This window comes from Malurus melanocephalus, unplaced genomic scaffold (assembly GCF_030028575.1).
Source record: "Malurus melanocephalus ecotype Western Australia unplaced genomic scaffold, MMel_1.1 scaffold_77, whole genome shotgun sequence".
Lineage (NCBI taxonomy): Eukaryota > Metazoa > Chordata > Aves > Passeriformes > Maluridae > Malurus > Malurus melanocephalus.
The window spans coordinates 164,046-182,137 of NW_026623309.1; the positions used below are offsets into that span (position 1 = coordinate 164,046).

Sequence of the window (18,092 nt, forward strand, 5' to 3'; positions counted from 1 at the left end):
GAACCGCCTCCCGGGCGGGCTCTGCCCCTCAGCGGAACCGCGGCGGCCGCTGCCACCTCCCGGGACCGCCGCGGGCAGCGGCTGCCAGTGCAGCCCGAGGCCGGGAGCGCCTCAGCCGCTCGGGGCGGCCCCGGGGCCGCTGTCGGGAGGGCGCGGGCGGAGCCGCCTCACGCCAGGGGCGGGGCCGGGGCCGCGCGAGGCAGCGCACTGCGCACGCGCTCCGCGCCGACGCCCCCGGCACGGGGCTGTGACGGCGTAACCAAACCTGCGTTAGCCCCGCCTCCAGACGGGGCTGCCTGCTTGACGGACAGSCAAACAAACCAATCAGAGCTGGGAATCCCATAGGGACCAGCGGTGCCGGGGCGGCGATGGCCAATCAGACGCTGCGGGCGGGGCGGGCCGGCAGCGCGTTCCCAGGCGCCTCGGCCGGGCTCTCAGTGCGCTCGGGGCGGTGCCGGCGCTCGGAGTGTTTGGGGCCGTCGGAGCGACGGGCGGGCCCGGCATGGGGGTGAGGTAGAGCCGGCCTGGCGCACGGAGCGAGCGCGGCCGGCTGTTGGGACCGGGTCTACGCGGCGGTGGGACGCGGAGCCGGGCGGAGGATGGAGGACAAGAAGGAGGAGGGCGAGGCGGAGATCCAGGAGCACGGGCCCGAGCACTGGTTCAGCAAGTGGGAGCGGCAGTGCCTGGCCGAGGCCGAGCAGGAGGAGGCGCTGGCGCCGGAGCTGCAGGACGAGGCGGCGGCGCAGCCCGAGCACAAGCAGCAGAAGCTCTGGCACCTCTTTCAGAACTCAGCCACCGCCGTGGCGCAGCTCTACAAGGGTAAGCAGAGCCAGGGGCCTGAGGAGGGCACAGCTGGAGCGGCTGCGGCCGAGAGGCCGGTGGAGCCCGAACGCGGTGCATTCGGGGCTCGGGCAGTGGGGGGTGGGGGCGTCGAGCAGCTGCAGAGCCGCCGGGGTGGGGACGTGCCCGCAGCGGTACAAAGGGGCCGAGGCGGCGGGAGGAGCGGCTGCCGGCCCGCGGCCGCCCTGAGAGACGGCCGGGAAAACAAAATGGCGAGAGGGAGGGGGAGCCGCGGCCGCGGCCCGGACAGCGCCCGGCTCGGCCTCTGGGGCGGCTCCTGCGCCGGCCCGGCCCGGCCGCACCCCGTCCCCCGGCTGCCGGAGCGCTCGGGCCGGAGCGCGGCCGCGGGGTGTCGAGGGCTCCGGCGGTGGCCGCGCCGGGAGGGTCCGGGCGGCGGGGGCGAGCCCCGAGTGCTGGGGAGGGTGGGGGAAGCCGGGAAGCCCGGCCCTGCCGGCGGCTCCCGACGCCCAGCCCCGGGAAGAGACTCCGACAAAATGGCGAAGAGCGGGGCCGGGCTCATTGTGCGGCGGGGCTGGGGCGGGGGCGGCCGGGCGCTCCCCGCCGCGCTGGGGCACCGCTCCCACTGCCCCGGCCGGGCCGCTGCCGGCCGCCCCGCTCGGCCCCGATCCGGAGCTGCCTCCGGAAGGTGGAACAAAATGGCGAAACCTAACATGGCCGTTCGGAGCGGGTGACTCCAAAATAAACAGCGTGTGTCCTTCCCTCCCTGCAGACCGGGTGTGCCAGCAGCCGGGGCTCTCCCTCTGGGTCCCCTTCCAGAACGCCGCCACTGCGGTCACCAACCTCTACAAAGGTAAGGGGCTGCCCCCCCGCGCTGCCCTGGCAGTCCTCCCCGCCGGGCCCCACTCTGCCTCCTGCCCCGGCTTACTCATAAGTAGGGCCTGTTAATGTCTCTTATTCACCCTGATAAAATCTAACCCGAGACTGCTTCCTGAATCTTGCAAGTTTTCCCTGGGCCACTTTAGCTTACGGTAGCTGAATCTTCGGTTGCCTCATGTCAGTGACTAATAAACTTTAAAGCTGTTTTACTTTGAGACCCTTAAAAAAGGATGTCTAATGTATGTCTGTTTCTTGTGAGTTCGAGGTAATCGTACACTAGCTTATTAAACAGTACCGAMATTTCCTGCATTGTGTATATTCCATGGTGCACTAGATGTTAGGGTGTCAGTATAATGCCTTTGCTTTTGTGGTGAAGCAAAGTTGTGTTTAGTGTTTGCAAAATTCCACATAAATGTTATGTGACAGAAAGTTTTATCTTCTTGTGGCTAGGAGGCTTCTTAAGTCAGTCTTCCAGTTTATTTTAAGCACTAGAATGTCATTATGGCTGTGTCCAGCATGGCTGTAAGAAGGCCAGAACTTTGATAGGAGTGTGCTCTGCATGTGGCTRTGCTTTAGTGCTGGTTTACTGGTGTTTCTGAGCTCTGCAGTTCTTCAGGTTGTTCACAGGAATTGTTGTCTACAGAAGGATCATTCAGTGGTTTTTAGTTTGTTTGGAAGGTTGTACTAAAATGATGCATATCACTGAAAGCTGAAATTGGCACAATSCAATTCCCATTGTTACTCCCTTCCATTCCAAGGAAGAAAAGTACTTAAAAGTTCCAGAGGGTCGTTTTTCTAGCTTTTAGTTTGATTTTTTTTTCCCTTGAGTAGATTTTTCTTGGTTTGTACAGCATTATCTGTAGTTCTGCCTGTATGTTCCTTCATTCGCCTCCAGTTTTTCCATTTTGGATTTGCTTTAAGCAATCGAATGATGAGGTTGCTGGCAGACAAGGAGGACAGAGCTCTGTTGTGGACAGAGCAAGGAGGAAATGTAGGWGCAGCACCCTCACTGCCAGACACTTGCTCCTGCAGAAAGTGAACTTCAGTGTTGTGTTTATGTGTCAGATGGTGTAAAGGGGCAGCACCTCAGAGCAGGAAGGTGCTGGCCTGAGGGAGTGGGTCACTAGAACATGGCTGGGGACACTAGTCATTTGAGAATGGTGCTACAGTGGTAGCAGGTAGTGTTAATAAATTGTCTGGAATAATTACAACCTGTCTTTACAAATGGAATGGCTCTCCCTTACAGCATCTTTAGTAKGAAGACTTAGGCTGTTTATTTCTGGTTAMAATGTTTGATTACTTATGCTCTAGGCAAAATGAACCCTGGATTTTGTTGGCAATGCTGTGATTAACTGAAGAGTAGGTGATCAGGGAAACAAGAATTTAGGTTGGAGGCTGACTTTAGTCAGGTATAATATAATGCCTTAAAAACCAGTACCTGAAACAAATGTTTCCTTCAAACAGATCTGAAAGTGTTAAAGTACCTGAGCTACTCAGAAAGGCTATCTTTCAGTTTTCAGTTAAATTGCAAGTGGGTAGAAAGTTGCTGAGAATGTGATAAGACCAGCTAAWTGCTGTCATATCTGACAACTTAAAGTCTCTTACTGTGAACTTGCTTTCCCTAGTGATGAACATGGCTCTTAAAAAAACCTCCTGTTTTTCACATTCTCAGTAGTGTTTGTTTTGGAGGACTCTGTCAAAACACTGGAGAAATACTTGGTGTGGTGAACTGAACACCACAAACTGCCTTTTGCCTTGTCAGCTAGTTTCTGATCTGATAAATGCGTGGATTTTTGAGACATCATCTTTTTAACAAGAACAACCCGAGGAATAGTGCATAATGAGAATGCCATGATGTCTTGAATGTCAGCATTTCTTCTGAATATAGATTAGAAGTTTAATATCACACCACACTGATRGTCCTGAATTTCTGGTGCTGGTGGTAGAGGCTGCATTCAAGACACTGGTTTATCTTTCAGATTGCACCAAAAAACTGAAAGCAAGGCTTGTAATGTAGGATTTAGAACTTAAGACCACTGTGGAAAGTTTTAGTTATGTGTTAGAATAAGACTTCTRAACCTACAATTTGCTTTGTTTTTACTAAAAACCCCATAATATTTACTAAGTCACAATAACCATTAGAAATTTCAGAATATATGCAGCTTGACTGCATGGGTTTTGCCAGCTTAACTTTGTAAACAAAGTAGTTGTGGCTCTTGGCATAAAAATCTAATCATTCCCAGGGTAATGATGCTTGAAACTTCTCTGGGCTGCATCAGCAGTCAGTGTTTGACCTCATACCTAGTTCACAGTTAGTACTTTWAGAAACATTCGCATACACAAAGAAAGAAGGGTATTGACGTAAAGTCTGCCTCCAAGCTTTAGAAGGACACTCCTGGTATTTCAGGAAGTGATTAAAGGAATATTTTCAGTTTCCAAGTTGGCTCCAGAATGTTTAGGCAGATTTAACTGTCAGTGCATTGGGGTCTGGGCTGCTGCGGAGTATAAAATGGGAAGAGGCATAATCTGTCCTGTTGCYGTTGCTTTCAGCGGAACTAGCATTTGTAGATGTAGCCTTTAGATTGCAAAGTGGTGTAGGCAAAATACTCTTAGAGTGGATAAAAGTAACATGTTAAGTGTACTTTGTGTACCTGTTTAGTTTATATTCCAAAAGCCCCAAGATTTAACTCAGTTTGAGGTAGTTTTGGTCTGTTGTGTTAGGTTTGAAGTGCTGCTCCTTGGCAGTGTAGATTTCAGTGCTGTTTTTTACGGACTGTGCAGTGGTGCCTTAGAATATAAGTCCAAGATAGCATTAAATAGTGGTTCCTTTTGGGTTTGGGAGTGTGAGAAAGCTATGTGAGATGTGTACGTCACTGTTTGTAAACCAGTATCTTGGGAGAGCTGTTTTTAAAGAACTACCTTCGTGTTCTGGGCAAATGGCTTTTGCCTTGGACTTCATTAATAAAACAAGAATATAAAATGCTGCTTAAATCAGCTTTGCCACATTGGAAAAAATCTGTGGAATTCAAGTAAAGAAAATTGGGGTGAGTATGTTGATGTCTTCTAAGGAGCAAGAACAGCATAACAGTAGTTTTCATGAAACCGTGAAACTGAAATAGCTGTTGTCAAAGCTCTGATAGCAAACCTATGACAAACAAGAAGAGCATAATTGTGTAGTGAACAGGATTTGTCCCACCTGTTCCTGTGGTTGAAACTTACTCAAACTGGTAGCCAGAAATACACTTCCCGAAGTTTGAAAGCAACTTAATACATGGCATTTAAGTCTTTTGGAGGCACAGTTATAACTGATGTGCACAGGTGACTAGTTACATCAACAGAGAGTGAAATTGTGTTTTGTAGTAGGATTTATTGCAAATAGCATGTTTAAAGCTTTGGTATACCAAAATTGCAGTGGGATCCTAAATGGGGAAGGAAAGTTTCTTAGCCCCCCTCTGTAAATGGTATGTTGCCTAATTGAAAGACATTGGGGGCACTTGTGTTCTAACTAGTTTCAAAAGTATGGTCTATGAATTGCCTCTGCAATTGAAATTAATCTGAAAATAGAAGAACTTTCAATTCCTCACCTGTCAGAATCAAGAAAAGCASTTACTCCATTCTTATGTTGGGGCTTCCTGGCTGTATTGATGTACTTTGAGTGTGTCTAGGTTTGTTGTCCATTGATTTAAGTACCTTCYTCAGCCTGGCAAGCTCTAAGTGTGTTTTAAATGTAAATAAACAGTGCTGTAGTGTTGACCTGAAGTATAGTAAATGCTGTTTAAGTGGTGCTGGAGTTGCTGTTGACTGTCTGACTTGTGAAGAGGATGGAACATTTTGGCTAGTACTCTCTTTATGTTTAATGGGACTCCTCTTTGCTACTGCAGCACCTTGGTGCTGTAGAAGATGTAGATACTTCTTCTTTCCCATGGGTGACAGGAAGCCACATCAGTGCTGTGCTRTGCTATACATTGCTGTGTCTGTAACACTAAGAGACCTTTTCTCTGTCTTCTTGCAGAAAGTGTGGATGCCCACCAGCGAAGCTTTGATTTAGGAATTCAGATTGGCTATCAGCGTCGGAATAAGGATGTGTTAGCCTGGGTTAAAAAACGCAGAAGAACTATTCGAAGAGAAGACTTGATCAGCTTCCTTTGTGGAAAAGTCCCTCCTCCAAGAAATTCTAGAGCTCCCCCAAGACTGACTGTAGTATCCCCTAACCGAGCTACTTCAACAGAAACTAGCTCATCTGTAGAGACTGATTTGCAACCCTTCCGTGAAGCCATAGCTCTGCATGGTAACAGTTACTTTTTCAATACTACTTGGTTAACGTTGGGTGGGGGTTCTTAAAGCATGTTTGGCATATCATAATGTATCATGTACCCGCTCTTCCAGCTGAAGGTATCCTCTCCATTCCTTAAGGGAGTTTTTGCATCTATAAAAGCCTGTGTTGGCTGCTAAAGAGTTGTATAGTTGAGTATTTTGAATGAAAAAAAGGTATTGAATAAAAATGAAGTTTGGGTCTGTAATATTCCACAGCTGTGAACTCAGCAGTTAAGTCAAGTCTCGGTAGTGTTTTTGAAGCGTGAAGAGACTTGACATTCATACCAATGCTAAAGTAAACAGAATTCTTGGAAAATGGTAATGCTATGCTAACAACTWGTTAAATATTAAGATTTGACTATTAGCAAATTTTTTGGGGCTTAGGGAGGGAATTTGATGTCTGAGGCTTATGTCTCTAGCTCTCCTAGTACCTTTGTTAGGCTAGACAGGATAATGCAGTTTAGCATTCTACTTAGACTACCTTGGAAAGGGTATTTCACTTGCACATGGTTGAAATAATTGAGTCCTGTTCAGAATTTCATTCTAGTTCACTTTCAGATTTACATGTCTTCCAGTGTMATACTGAATTRCCTTCCTTGCTATCACCAGCAGTGTTGGTGGTGTATCTCTTTGCAGATRTGAATATTCAGTAGCTTATTCTGTATTGGATTATGACTTAGCAAGCAACAGACAAATGTGCTTTAAAGTGCTCTTGAGGTGAGATGAGGCAGTTCACCTCTGGGTTTTATGCCTTCTAAAATTCAAAAGGGTAGCAGATACCTTGAGGTACAAACCCTAGACCATTCTAAAAGTTAAAATTAAGCTATCTRTAAGTCCATTCTAAATGAAATTTTTACTGTCTGGGTATTCTCAGTGTGGATAGAATTGATGAGTTAGTTAGAAGAGTGAACTCCTGAAAATGMAGTCTTTGCTTCTACTGTGCTGTGGTGGTTTTTCAAGATAGACCAGGCAGACACTGTTACTATCGAGGTGATAGCCTAAGTCGGGTRTTACTTGCTACCCTGTTGCCATTTAAACCAAACATGCTTCCAGCCAGTCTTGTCGGTTTTTGGCTATTTCCTGTCTCCTGTTGGAAGCTGGCTAGAGAATTCTGTGCGCCACTATTGCATACTCAATGTAAAGTTAATTTCTTGAGAACAACTGCAGAAGCTGGTTCTCACTGTGATAAGCACCCTCATAAAATATTTTCTAAAACTATAGATGATTCTGTGGCGTTATATTTAACTGTAAAGGCTCAATCTTGGGTGAGAGGAAGCTCATTTCAGTTCAGTGAGCTCTCAGAGTAAACTCAGAGGCATTTTTATCGGTAATAGGGCTTTTTTTGTGTCCATGCGTTGTTTCCTAGCATCTTCTTTGTGCAGACGTGGTTTATGGGCATCACTTCTCTATAGCGTGGGAATCTGTACAATACAGTAAATACAGTATGAAGTTTCCCATATTTCATAATGTGCAGGGTTACGAGGAAGTTCTGTGCTCTGTAGTAGCACTGCAGGGGCTAGAAATCTACTTTTCCCYTTCAGCTGGTTGACAAGATTACGTGTCAGTCACCTTCTGGATTAGGTTCTYCTGATATCAGTTTCAATCTGGTCTTTGACACAAATGCTTTTGTGCTAATCCTTAGTGACTAGGCTTGTACTGGGCTTCAACTTTTTTTGGGTTATTGTCTGAAATGTCTTCATTCCTTCAGCTTCTCCCCTTTCTTTTCTTTAACATCAAGGAAGTTGTGATTAAGCAATCTTCTGAGCTCATTTCCTATTTATTGTAGGGCTTCTCAAAAATATGTTTTGATTTTGAAACCTGCCAAGTATCTTCAGGTGTGTGTAAATTGTCCTCATTAGGTGAATGCTTATTGTCATTCTTGGCACATTGTTTGACAGTGCTGCTTCTAGGTGTGATGAGGGAACATGAGAACCTGATTATGGTGAGTAGCAGTCCAGGCCAGTGTTCAGCACCGAGGTTTTGAGGGGAGTTTTCAAAGGCATGTAAAGGTTTGGGGCTGTTTTGTGCTGGTTGGCTTCCTGGTGGGAATAGAGTATTTCTTTATTGATCATGTGGATGGGTTGAATTAGATTTGAGCAGCAATGCTAAAACTTTGCTGCTCTCTGCAAGACCTCTTTTAGTGAAGCAGGGATAGGTATGAATAGTCTATGACATCAAGTAATGCTCAGTGGAAGCAGAGTTGGTGTATTGGCTTCTCAGAAACAGGTACTACTATATGTCTAAAGACCATGGCATTGTAACTCGCTGGTCTTACCCTTTGATGGTGGAAAGTGCCTGGTTTTYCCTCATGTAACCCCTAAATGCATCATAATCTCAAAATTTTCACAGAAGCTGTGGTAACAAAATAGCTAGTAATTCAGTATTTCCTGGAACATCAAACACAATTCTGGGTGTAGACTAAAACATTGATGAATAGTATCACTTAGGTAGCAGTACAGTCTTTAAATTGTACTTGCTTCATCTGAAAAGAAATACATTAAATTTTTAGCCTTGCCTCTTCTATCTTGAACCCTGTAATTTCTGACCTATATTTTATCTCTGTAAGATGGTTAACAGTTTTTTTTACAAAAGCTAGGGATATCGAACCCAGAATTTAATCTTGTGATACTGATTATCAGTATTTTTACTAAAAGAAAGCTTGTCCTGAAAGCAGAACAATAAAGAGCTTGTTATAGTAGCGAAAAACAGAATTATCATGACAAAAAAGTAAASAGGAGAATGTTTTAGGTGTATGTGATCATCCTTTTAACTCCATGGCAYCTATGATCTGCAGTTGTTACWGAAATCTTTAGTGTAACTTAGTGAGAATGAGACTTTGGAACCTTATTCTTGAGAGAGTAAACTCTGGTAAACAAAATCTTTTCCCTTAATAGCAGCTTTTCAGTGTTAGTGTGCTAGTGGTTAACCTTTGAAATAGAACATGGCTGGCAACTTGAGCTGTGAATATTTGAAAAGAAGTTCAAGCCTTTAAGAAAAGCTTAAACCTTGAATAGTWATCTCAAGGTAATACATGCTATTTTACTCTGAAGTGCCARTGCATTTTTCTGAAACTTTAGTGAAACTTCAGTGTGATACTTGGTGCTTTAAGATGTGGTAGTAGAAGACCTTTCTTGTCCAACATCTCAAATACAGAGTTGGGTTTTTAACTTCCATTAGTCTCTGCAGTGTGATTGCAACTAGGGAAGGTATAGATGTCTCTTCACCAACTCTCTGGATGTGTATTGACATTTCCAGTTCTGTAAGAGATGAGTTTCAAGTGACAGAATTACATCAATCTGAGCTAATAGTACAAGATTCCCAAACACTGCCACGTGCTGGGCCACTKGCTGTAGCTGGCATACCAAGTGCTRTTGGTGGCTGTGCACAGTTCATGTCCTTCACTGTGGGAAGTGCTCCATTTTTCACAGACCATTCTTCCTGCATAATGTGAGAAAATGCTGTGGTTTGAAGAGTGGGAAGAAGCAACCTTGGAAAGGTAATGCTGAAATGCATTTGACTTGAGATTCTTACTCAAAAATTAATAGGTGAATTTGGGAAAAAATAGGGCAACAGTACAGTTAGAGAGTATTAGTTCTTTGTCTCCTTAGCTTAAACTTTGTGTGTATCATTCATAGGATTTGGTCTCTTTGGGGTAAGAAGAACACTGGCATGTAGAAGTGTGTGGCCCCTTAAGAGCTTGAATTTCCACTAGGCCCTCATGTGTGCTTCTCAGAATATTAAACTGCAGTTTAAAACGAGAGCACTTAATAGAGTGGAGAAGTAGCAGTTGGTAAAAGAGGGGATGGGAGARCAGAGTTCAGATTGGTTTAATTTAAAGGTTGTGTGTATATATAGCTGTGATGGAACTGTGTATTGGTATGTGCTGCTAAAACTTGCTCTTTGAGCCAGTACTATGAAAGGGTGAATATGACATAGAGGAGTGACAAGGATCTCTTTGCATGCCATTTTGTATTTAGCTGAGGTTATTAACTAATTCCTGCTTTAGTCACACTTAGATAAGTGTCAGTGTTCCTTTTGATACTTCCTGATTAAAACTTCTAGAAAACARTCGTTAATATTATTACTATACTGAGCAGTAGCTACCGAGTATATTATGCTGTGGTAGTGACCTGAATAAGTCGTACATGGAGATGGTTGTAGTGCAGATGAAACAGCATTTACAGTTTCTTAGGCCTGTGGTGATAAAGTTGCTAATTTTGACTTAACATCTTACATATTTCATAATCCATGAAACATACTTACAGCCAAGCATTCTAATATATTTTTAGTTTTAATTAGTTTTAATTAGTGTACTTAATTATAAAATGGATAGTGTTGGTCACAGCTCTTTCTAATAGTACTATATAATAGTACTATATAAGACTTTTAAATGTAGCTTTCTGTAAAATGATTAGCTATGAAATGTCATATTGTTGATGACTGAAAGATATGACARGAATGAGAACGTACTAAGTACTGCCAAATATCTGAGAGATGCCCTCCACTTCAAACCTTTCCAAGTTAAAAAGGGGGTAAGAACCATGGGTGCTTTCTTAAGGGCCTCTAATAATAAAGGAGATGTCCCTGGCAGAAAGGAGTAGGAGACTTSAGAGGTGGTTGTGAAACTGTGGAAAAAATAAGCACTTTAGCAGCTGTTTGGATCTCTGTCCTGTTGTATAGACAAAACYGATGTGCCTGTGATTAGGCCATGTTAATCACAGTGTAGAAATTTGAGGCTGGGAAATGGTGTTTGCTGATAGTCATGTCATCTTACCACTTCCTAGTGTCATTTGCTGCTTTAAATGCTTTGGGAAGAGCTCCGAGTCCACTGAAAGCTTAAACTCTGAGTAATTTACAGTAAGTGTTTTTTTTGAGATTGCCTGTGCCTTGCTACAGCTTCCCTGTTGACCAAAAGTAGATTTTTTGAGCATTGCAGATTATTCTCAGAGATGTTGCTTCCATGAAATGGCATCTTGATATTTGAATGTATGCCTCGGGTTTGCTTTGACTCTTCCATGTTAGCTGGATTAGCCAGTCCTGAACTGTGAGCTCAGTGTTTCATTTGGCAGTTGTGCTCTCCTGGATTGATGGGCAGTGCTGTGTAATCTGGTTAACTGCCAGGAACTGATGTCAGGTTGTCACTCGGTCTGTCAGCATACCCAGTCATGACTCTTACTAGCACTAAATACCTGTGTGAGGTGCAAGATTAACCTGTAGCTCGAAGTCCGTGCTGTGATGCAATATCCTTGTATTCTGATCTGTAGAAATTAATTCAAATCTATTCTTCTGCCTTAGACACCAAGTTGGATTGAAGATTTCAACTTCTAATTATCTCCTGAAAGTTGTTTGTATATTTAAATGTRCAGTGATTCAGTATTACCTAAATGCTGGGAAGTCAGTGACTGCTTTAGGCGTTGCTTGTGAATTTTGGCAGTCTGGTTTAGAATATGCTGCAGCAAATTACAGCTGCAACTTYTAACTTGCTTCTGTATCTGCTATTTTGAAGAATGCTTGTTACTTGAAAAGGCTCCACTTAAAAACATAGTTTGTATGTGGTGCCAAAAATGTCTTTTCACATGACAGGTCAGTTTTGAGGTTTATTTAGAATATTTCTCGCCTTATTTGGGCATTAGACATGGTAAAAAGATGTCATAATAAAACTGAGTTACTGCTTTGCTCATTTGGTATGAGTTGTATAACAGTAAATGACTGATAAGTGATGTAAATTGTTGATTCTTAAGTWWAAGTAATGACACTGAACTTGCRTGTTCAAAGCAGTTTTACTTGGAATAGTGATGGGGAGAATCTCTACAATCAATTTAGTTTTGAAAAAATGTCACCTGTATGCTGTCAGATCTTTTCCAATTTAAATGTATAGGATGAATTAATGTTTTTTTTCTAATGTATGTTATGTCAGTTGAAATTAAACCACTGATGTCTTTGAATTGTGAAGTGATTTGTTGCCTGCCCAAATCATCCAGGTTGGTAGTTTATCCAGCTTATGGTCTCTGAGTTGGCTTTTTGCTCATAGATCTGTCATCAAGTAGTTGCTTCACTTTGTTTGGTAGATAAATGGGACATTCTTTTCATAATGGTTTTGAATTTAAGCCTGACTATAATCCTGAGACTATGTGTTTGCTATCACAAACCTAATTTCTGAGACCTTTAGACTAAAACATTTTCTGCTGTTTAAATATCTTCTGCCTTTGTGAATGAAAGATGATGATTTTCCTATGGGTAAAATCTGCAGGGTGCCTCTCAGAGTTCAGACCATGCCTCTGAGCCCTGTTTGAACAGCACTTAGAGCTATAAAAAAAACCCCTGAGAAAGCATTAGTGATTAGTAGCTGTATCTATTGGTTGYTGCATAATGCCAGATCTGTGTAAAAGTATTTCCTGTGCTGTTACAAGTTTGAGGTTTTAATATTCATTCTGTAATATTCAATAGAGAGAAATTGGTTAGACTGTTCCAGCCTGACTTGTGTATCAGCCAAAGGTTTCTGGTGACAAATGTTGTAGCTCTAGCAGTCTCCCTCTTCCCAGAGCCTCTGAAATTGCCTATTTGGCTTACCAGCAGCTAATGGATCAGGTTTGATTAGGCTTGACTTGTCAGTCAGTGATTTTCGGCTGCTTACTTGACAGTATATGAAGATGTGAATTCAGTGACTTAGAACAYGTACAATTTATGATGGCTGGACAGAGGTGTAGAATATTTGAGACTGGAGAAGTGAGCTCAAGCTTTTGAAAGTTACTGAGAGYGGAATCATCATGGACAGTTTAATGTTTCCTTGTTCTTACTGTTTGAAAACTATGCACATCTATCTTCTTCTGTTCTTTATTTTTCCTAGGGCCAACAGATGTTTTTGTACTTGCGTATTAATATTCAGATTTGAAAAAGTTATAGCAAAGATGTTTGTCTTATCTCTGAGCTCCTCTTTATCTACAAATGCAGCCTGAATTGTTAGGCTGTCATGTACCGGTCCTTAATAAACTTATGTTTTGGAATGTCCCACTTGTAATAGTAATGTTACAGAAGGCAGTGTTTAAATCAGYATGAAGTTCATGGTTGTCTTCTTATGGCCTTGTTTCTGCAAGAAATAAACTTCAGTTTGAATCAAACACTGTTAATCTGAACACTAACCAAATTACTTGCAGGGTACCTGTGGTAGTGATTTGTTGCAGACCTGTCAATAGCAAATTTTGGTGATTTGTCATGTGGTTTTCTTTGCTTGTTATTTCAGTGCCTTTCTGAATTTAACAATATTAATGTGTTGGCTAGGAGTGCTAGCCATCAAATAAAGCTTGTATTTAAAAACTAGCTGTGGTGTACACCTGTCTGAGACCTGCTGCCATGCAGAAACCATGCAGTTTCCTTCAGGGAGTGAAAAGGAGCGTGGTGGTGGTGTTGAAACAAGACCAAGTCAGTTCAACTGAAAAATCCTTGGCAGGGCTGTGTAACTATTGGTCCAATGTGAAGCCTTTAAATTGCAATGGTCTGCTCTTGAGTATATCCATGTTTTGAATAGYATGTCACGCTTATGGAGCTGATGTTTGCCACTGTGCTGTTACAATTTGCTGTATAAGCTCACTTTTAACATCAYAAAAAGCAGTTCTGGTAGTTACTGGATTATTACATGGACTGAAARTTGAGAAGGTGTGTGCTGTGGACTGGAATGGTACAAATGGTAGGATGAAGTGCCTTTAAGATCTCAGTGGAATCCGRCTAAGTGTGATCCTTTCTGGCACAGGTGGGGACTGAATTTCTTTGCTGTCTGACTGAAGCCCTTTTTCTCTCTCTCCCCAGGTCTTAGTGGTGCAATGGCTAGTATAAGTGTTCGCTCGAGTACCCCAGGCTCGCCTACTCACGTGAGCAGTGGCTCCAATGCTAGTCGAAGGAGAAATGGACTCCATGATGTTGATTTGAACACTTTCATATCAGAAGAAATGGCACTCCACTTGGACAATGGTGGAACTAGAAAGCGTACCTCAGCCCAGTGTGGCGATGTCATTACAGACTCACCAACTCATAAACGCAACAGAATGATCTAAACTGCAAAAATTTCAAACCCACCATGCTGCTTGAAAGCCACTTGATCCTCAGAGTACTATTGAAAAGGAAACATGAGGCCATCTTTCCATATTCACTGTTTAAGACAAAGAATTCAATAAATGCCATAAAGGAAATTTTAGATATTACATTAGATGCCTCTTGTAACTGCGGCTTTCTTAAACTATATTCTTAGCAGAGGACATCAGATATTGTGTAGTAGTTAGCAAGATCATCATAGGCGAACATGTATCTGTTCCAAGGCTAAAAGTGACCTTACTTGTATTATTAAAGGGAAAGGAAATTTCAGATGTTTATTTGGCTATAGAATTCTTTTTTTTTTTTGTCCTTTATTTCCTGCTTTGAGTATTTGCTTAAACAGTATTGCCAGTTTGACTGAAATTGTCTACAACATGACTTGGCATCTTTGTCAAAACTGCAGGCTTCCATTTTTGCAGCACTGTACCATGCACCTATTTTCTGTATAGTAACAGTGTGCAAGTTATAAATATTGGACTGTACCCTTTTTAGTTTTAAAAGCAGTTGATAATTCTGGTGATTGTGTGATAATGTAAAGAGGTGCTATGATGGTCATGCAATTAATACTTAATATTGAATCAATACAAGGATCTTTATTGGATTCACTTTGTGTGTTCTAGTGCTCTGAAGTAGCAATATTAAACTTTTCCCCAATTAACTTCATAGGCTTTTAAATCAGTTTGAGAAAATATATGTACTTATTGGTATTATCCTTGTGGTAATCATACACAGTGCAGACTGCACCAGTGCTGACCTAAATTTAGAGAAAAATGTCCTGTAATTGGAAAATAGGCTTTTCTGTTCAGTATTAGTGAAGGGTAGGTTTTGTGTACACCCATATCCTATTTTACATTTCTTGTGAAGTAATTGCCCATTGCTGGGGAGGGGTGGGAGGAGAGGGAATGTGGGGAATAGTTGGAAAAGGGGTGTGTTCTAACAAGTAAGACTTCTGGTCACATGTGGAAACTTGGACTAACTTAAACAAGATTCTGTGTGATGCCATCCCCTTCAGGAGGGAGTGACATGCAGGTTCTGTGAAGTGCTAAGAAAATAATTTAAAACTGGAAGTTGATTATAAAACTCTGGATAAACATGCCGTAAGCATGAATTAAAAAGGATAAATGGCTTTCTTTTTGTGTTTAGCTTACATTCATAGGATTGAACTCTGGCTGCCGTAACTTTAAGCATAATCTAAAACTGAACTAGAGATCAAGACTGATCTGCTGCAAATCCGTTTCTGAATGGGGAAGGACAGATGTCAGTCTCGGAGTGTCCTGACTATTTTTATATGTAGAGGGAGCAAGTCTTTGGTGGAGAGCTCTGGCTTTTAGGGCCACTGACTCTCTGCCTCAGAAAGGGATARCACAGGAAGAGTAAGAAAATGAAGAGTTCCAAACCTGCACGTTGGGAAAGGGGTATTTAGTGAGGTGATATGCATGCTTTAACTGGAAGCATAGGCTGATTCTGGGATTTAATGTAGCTATGCTAGATTCCCAATACTAAACATTGTGGTTTCTGGCAAAGTTAAGGCACCTTGAGCTCCATGTTAATACACAGCTCTTCAAGACTTTTGCTTAGTGCTTGTAGAGTCAGATCTCTTTTGTATTCTCCTCGCTGTTAAGCAGATTTCCCTGTAGGTTTGCCCTTTTTACCCTGGTGCCCTCTCGTCGATGTCTGTAGTCAAGGCAAGACAGCAATGCTGTGTGAGGTACTCAAGGCTCTGTACTTGAGCACGATTTCCTTGCCTTGTGGTGCTTCCATCACATTTCTTTACACCGAAGAGTCCTTGAAGATGTCAGCAGTTGCACAGTACTGTAGTGAGAGGCTCTGTAGTTCATGGGCAGCTGTAAGAACTGTCCAGAGCAAAGTGGTAAGAACTGCTCCAACCCCCACCTGTGTTACATAGCTGAACTTGCACATCACTTGAAGACTCAGTATACATTAATTTCAGTTACTGCTATTAACTACAATTCATAAGGTTTAGTTTATATAAGATATTAATACTGCATAAAGCTAGTTTTCATTTGGAGACTGCATTTTCAGCAAAGATTTTGAAGATGGTATCTGAATATATCTGTTAGTATTTATTAGACTGTTGGCAGAGGGATTTTTCTGTTCTAAGAGAAAGGTGGAGTCCTGAACAGATAGGACGTGTGAGAACCATCTTCAGCTCTTGTTTATTTGTTAACTGGCTTGTACAAGTAAGATGCTTATGCTCTGCAACTTCTAACACACTTTACTCCTGATGTGGTAAAGGTGATGTTGCACTGGTATCAGTTCTGCACACAGGGACTGAACTGTAGCAGTGCTGCTCATCTAGCCCAAATACAGAGCCTATTCAAATTACTTGTGTCCTTCTTGCAGTGAAATAAATCTTGTTAATGCTCTGAAGCATTAATTCCGTCTATTACCATCGAAAACTAAATTTGTCTGGCTTTTTATTTAATTTGTGCCATTTTTATTTGAAAGAAAGCAGACTTTGATATTAAACTGGTTGCATTAATGTTTTTTTTTGCTTGTACCTTAAATATTTGGCGACTTTTGATTGTTTTTCATTTAGCCCCACTGTTGTTTGCTCTTTGACCTCTGCCAGAATGATCAAAAATGCATGTATTCACCTGATAAATGCAGGAGAACAGGTTGTCTCTTAAAAAAAAAAATAAAAAAAAGTCCAGTACCTGTTGCTTTGAAGACTATTTCTTGTGCCAGTGTAGAAAACTGATGTTCTGGAAATAGCTTTGCGCTATTATCCAAACTGTAGCTCCTGGAGCCAGAAGTGAGTTGATTTTCAGGAAGGAACAGTGACTTGAGAACTGTTCAGTTTGGTAAAAATGGTGCTTACTTTTGCTTTCTCCTCTGACTCGTGCAGTTGCCCGGTCTCTTCTCCATGTTCATCCAATCTAACCTGAATGTGCGGCAGTTACATAAAGTACATCCTGCACTGAAGCTACTGAGCTTGGCTTGCTTATTAATGAAGTAAGTTTTAAATGTTCAATTTAAATCTATATTACAATAAAGTAATGCAAAAATGATTTTGGCTGAAATTGAAGTCCTGCAGTTAAACTTACTTTCAAATGTGGTTTACCCAGCTGGAGTAATAGAAACTCTAAGTCATAATAAACCTAATAAAAAAATACAACTAATCAGGCTGCTTTGTAGTTCTTTAAGTTTCTGAATAATACAGTCCATGGGTAATCCCAAACAAAATGTGATTAGTGTGAGCTGACAGGCTGCTTTGGATGTGTGGATCAGGACTTCCCTTGAGGAATGCAGTTTGGTGTAGCTTACACACAGGTTTTTCTTTTGTCATTTTTTGGCTAACAAAGGTACAGAAAATTGATGTGTACTGCTACATTTGTCCAAGATGTTCTGCAGACTTTAACATCACTAATACTTAAATCTAGTGGCATAGTTTAGGAAGTTAAGTGGTGTTGACTTCAGTAGTAGAGCTTTCCAGTCTTTTGCAAAAGACTCTTTGGACTTAAGTGCAATCAGGTGCTTTCATTAGCAGCATTTCCTGCTTCACGTGGGTGTCCCTAAACCTGCAAACTATTTTCCTCTTACTTCATCAGCAGGTTTTAGAATTCCATTATGAAGGAAATTTTTATTTCATAGGAGCTTTTAAGTTAAAAAACACCTTTTTAATTAACGTTTTTTCACTTACTTAGCCACTAAAGTGTTCCAGCAGGAATTTAGAAAGATTGTTGAATGGCTTCTAAAACCCAGCATCTTTCAACTGTTAGCCTTGAGCAATATTATCCTTTGGCATAATGAAGAATGCACGTGCCTCGTGTTCTGTGGAGTTCTCTGCACCAGGTGGGTGTTTGGGGTGGCCACAGGGCCCCGTGGGCTGCTCATTCCAGAGCCTCTGGTTATGTAGGGTGAGGAGGAAGGAGCTGGCACTCCTTGTCTGTGCATGGAACTCCTGGGGATAGGCTGAGGCTGGGGAGTTCCCTCAGAGCCCTGAGTCAACACTGGTGCTTTCTGCTGCCCTGCTCCCACTGGGCCCCTCAGAC

The 18,092-nt window shown here is 42.5% G+C and overlaps 1 protein-coding gene across 1 annotated transcript; it reads left to right on the forward strand.

Annotated features, from left to right (window-relative positions):
- The first annotated feature begins 423 nt into the window (after positions 1-423).
- Positions 424-17,108, forward strand: HAPSTR1 (HUWE1 associated protein modifying stress responses). Its single transcript, XM_057367266.1, has 4 exons — positions 424-819; positions 1,571-1,651; positions 5,690-5,965; positions 13,795-17,108. Exons 1-4 carry the CDS (start codon positions 600-602, stop codon positions 14,037-14,039), a joined length of 822 nt encoding a protein of 273 aa, XP_057223249.1. The 5' UTR covers positions 424-599; the 3' UTR covers positions 14,040-17,108.
- The last annotated feature ends 984 nt before the right edge of the window (positions 17,109-18,092 follow it).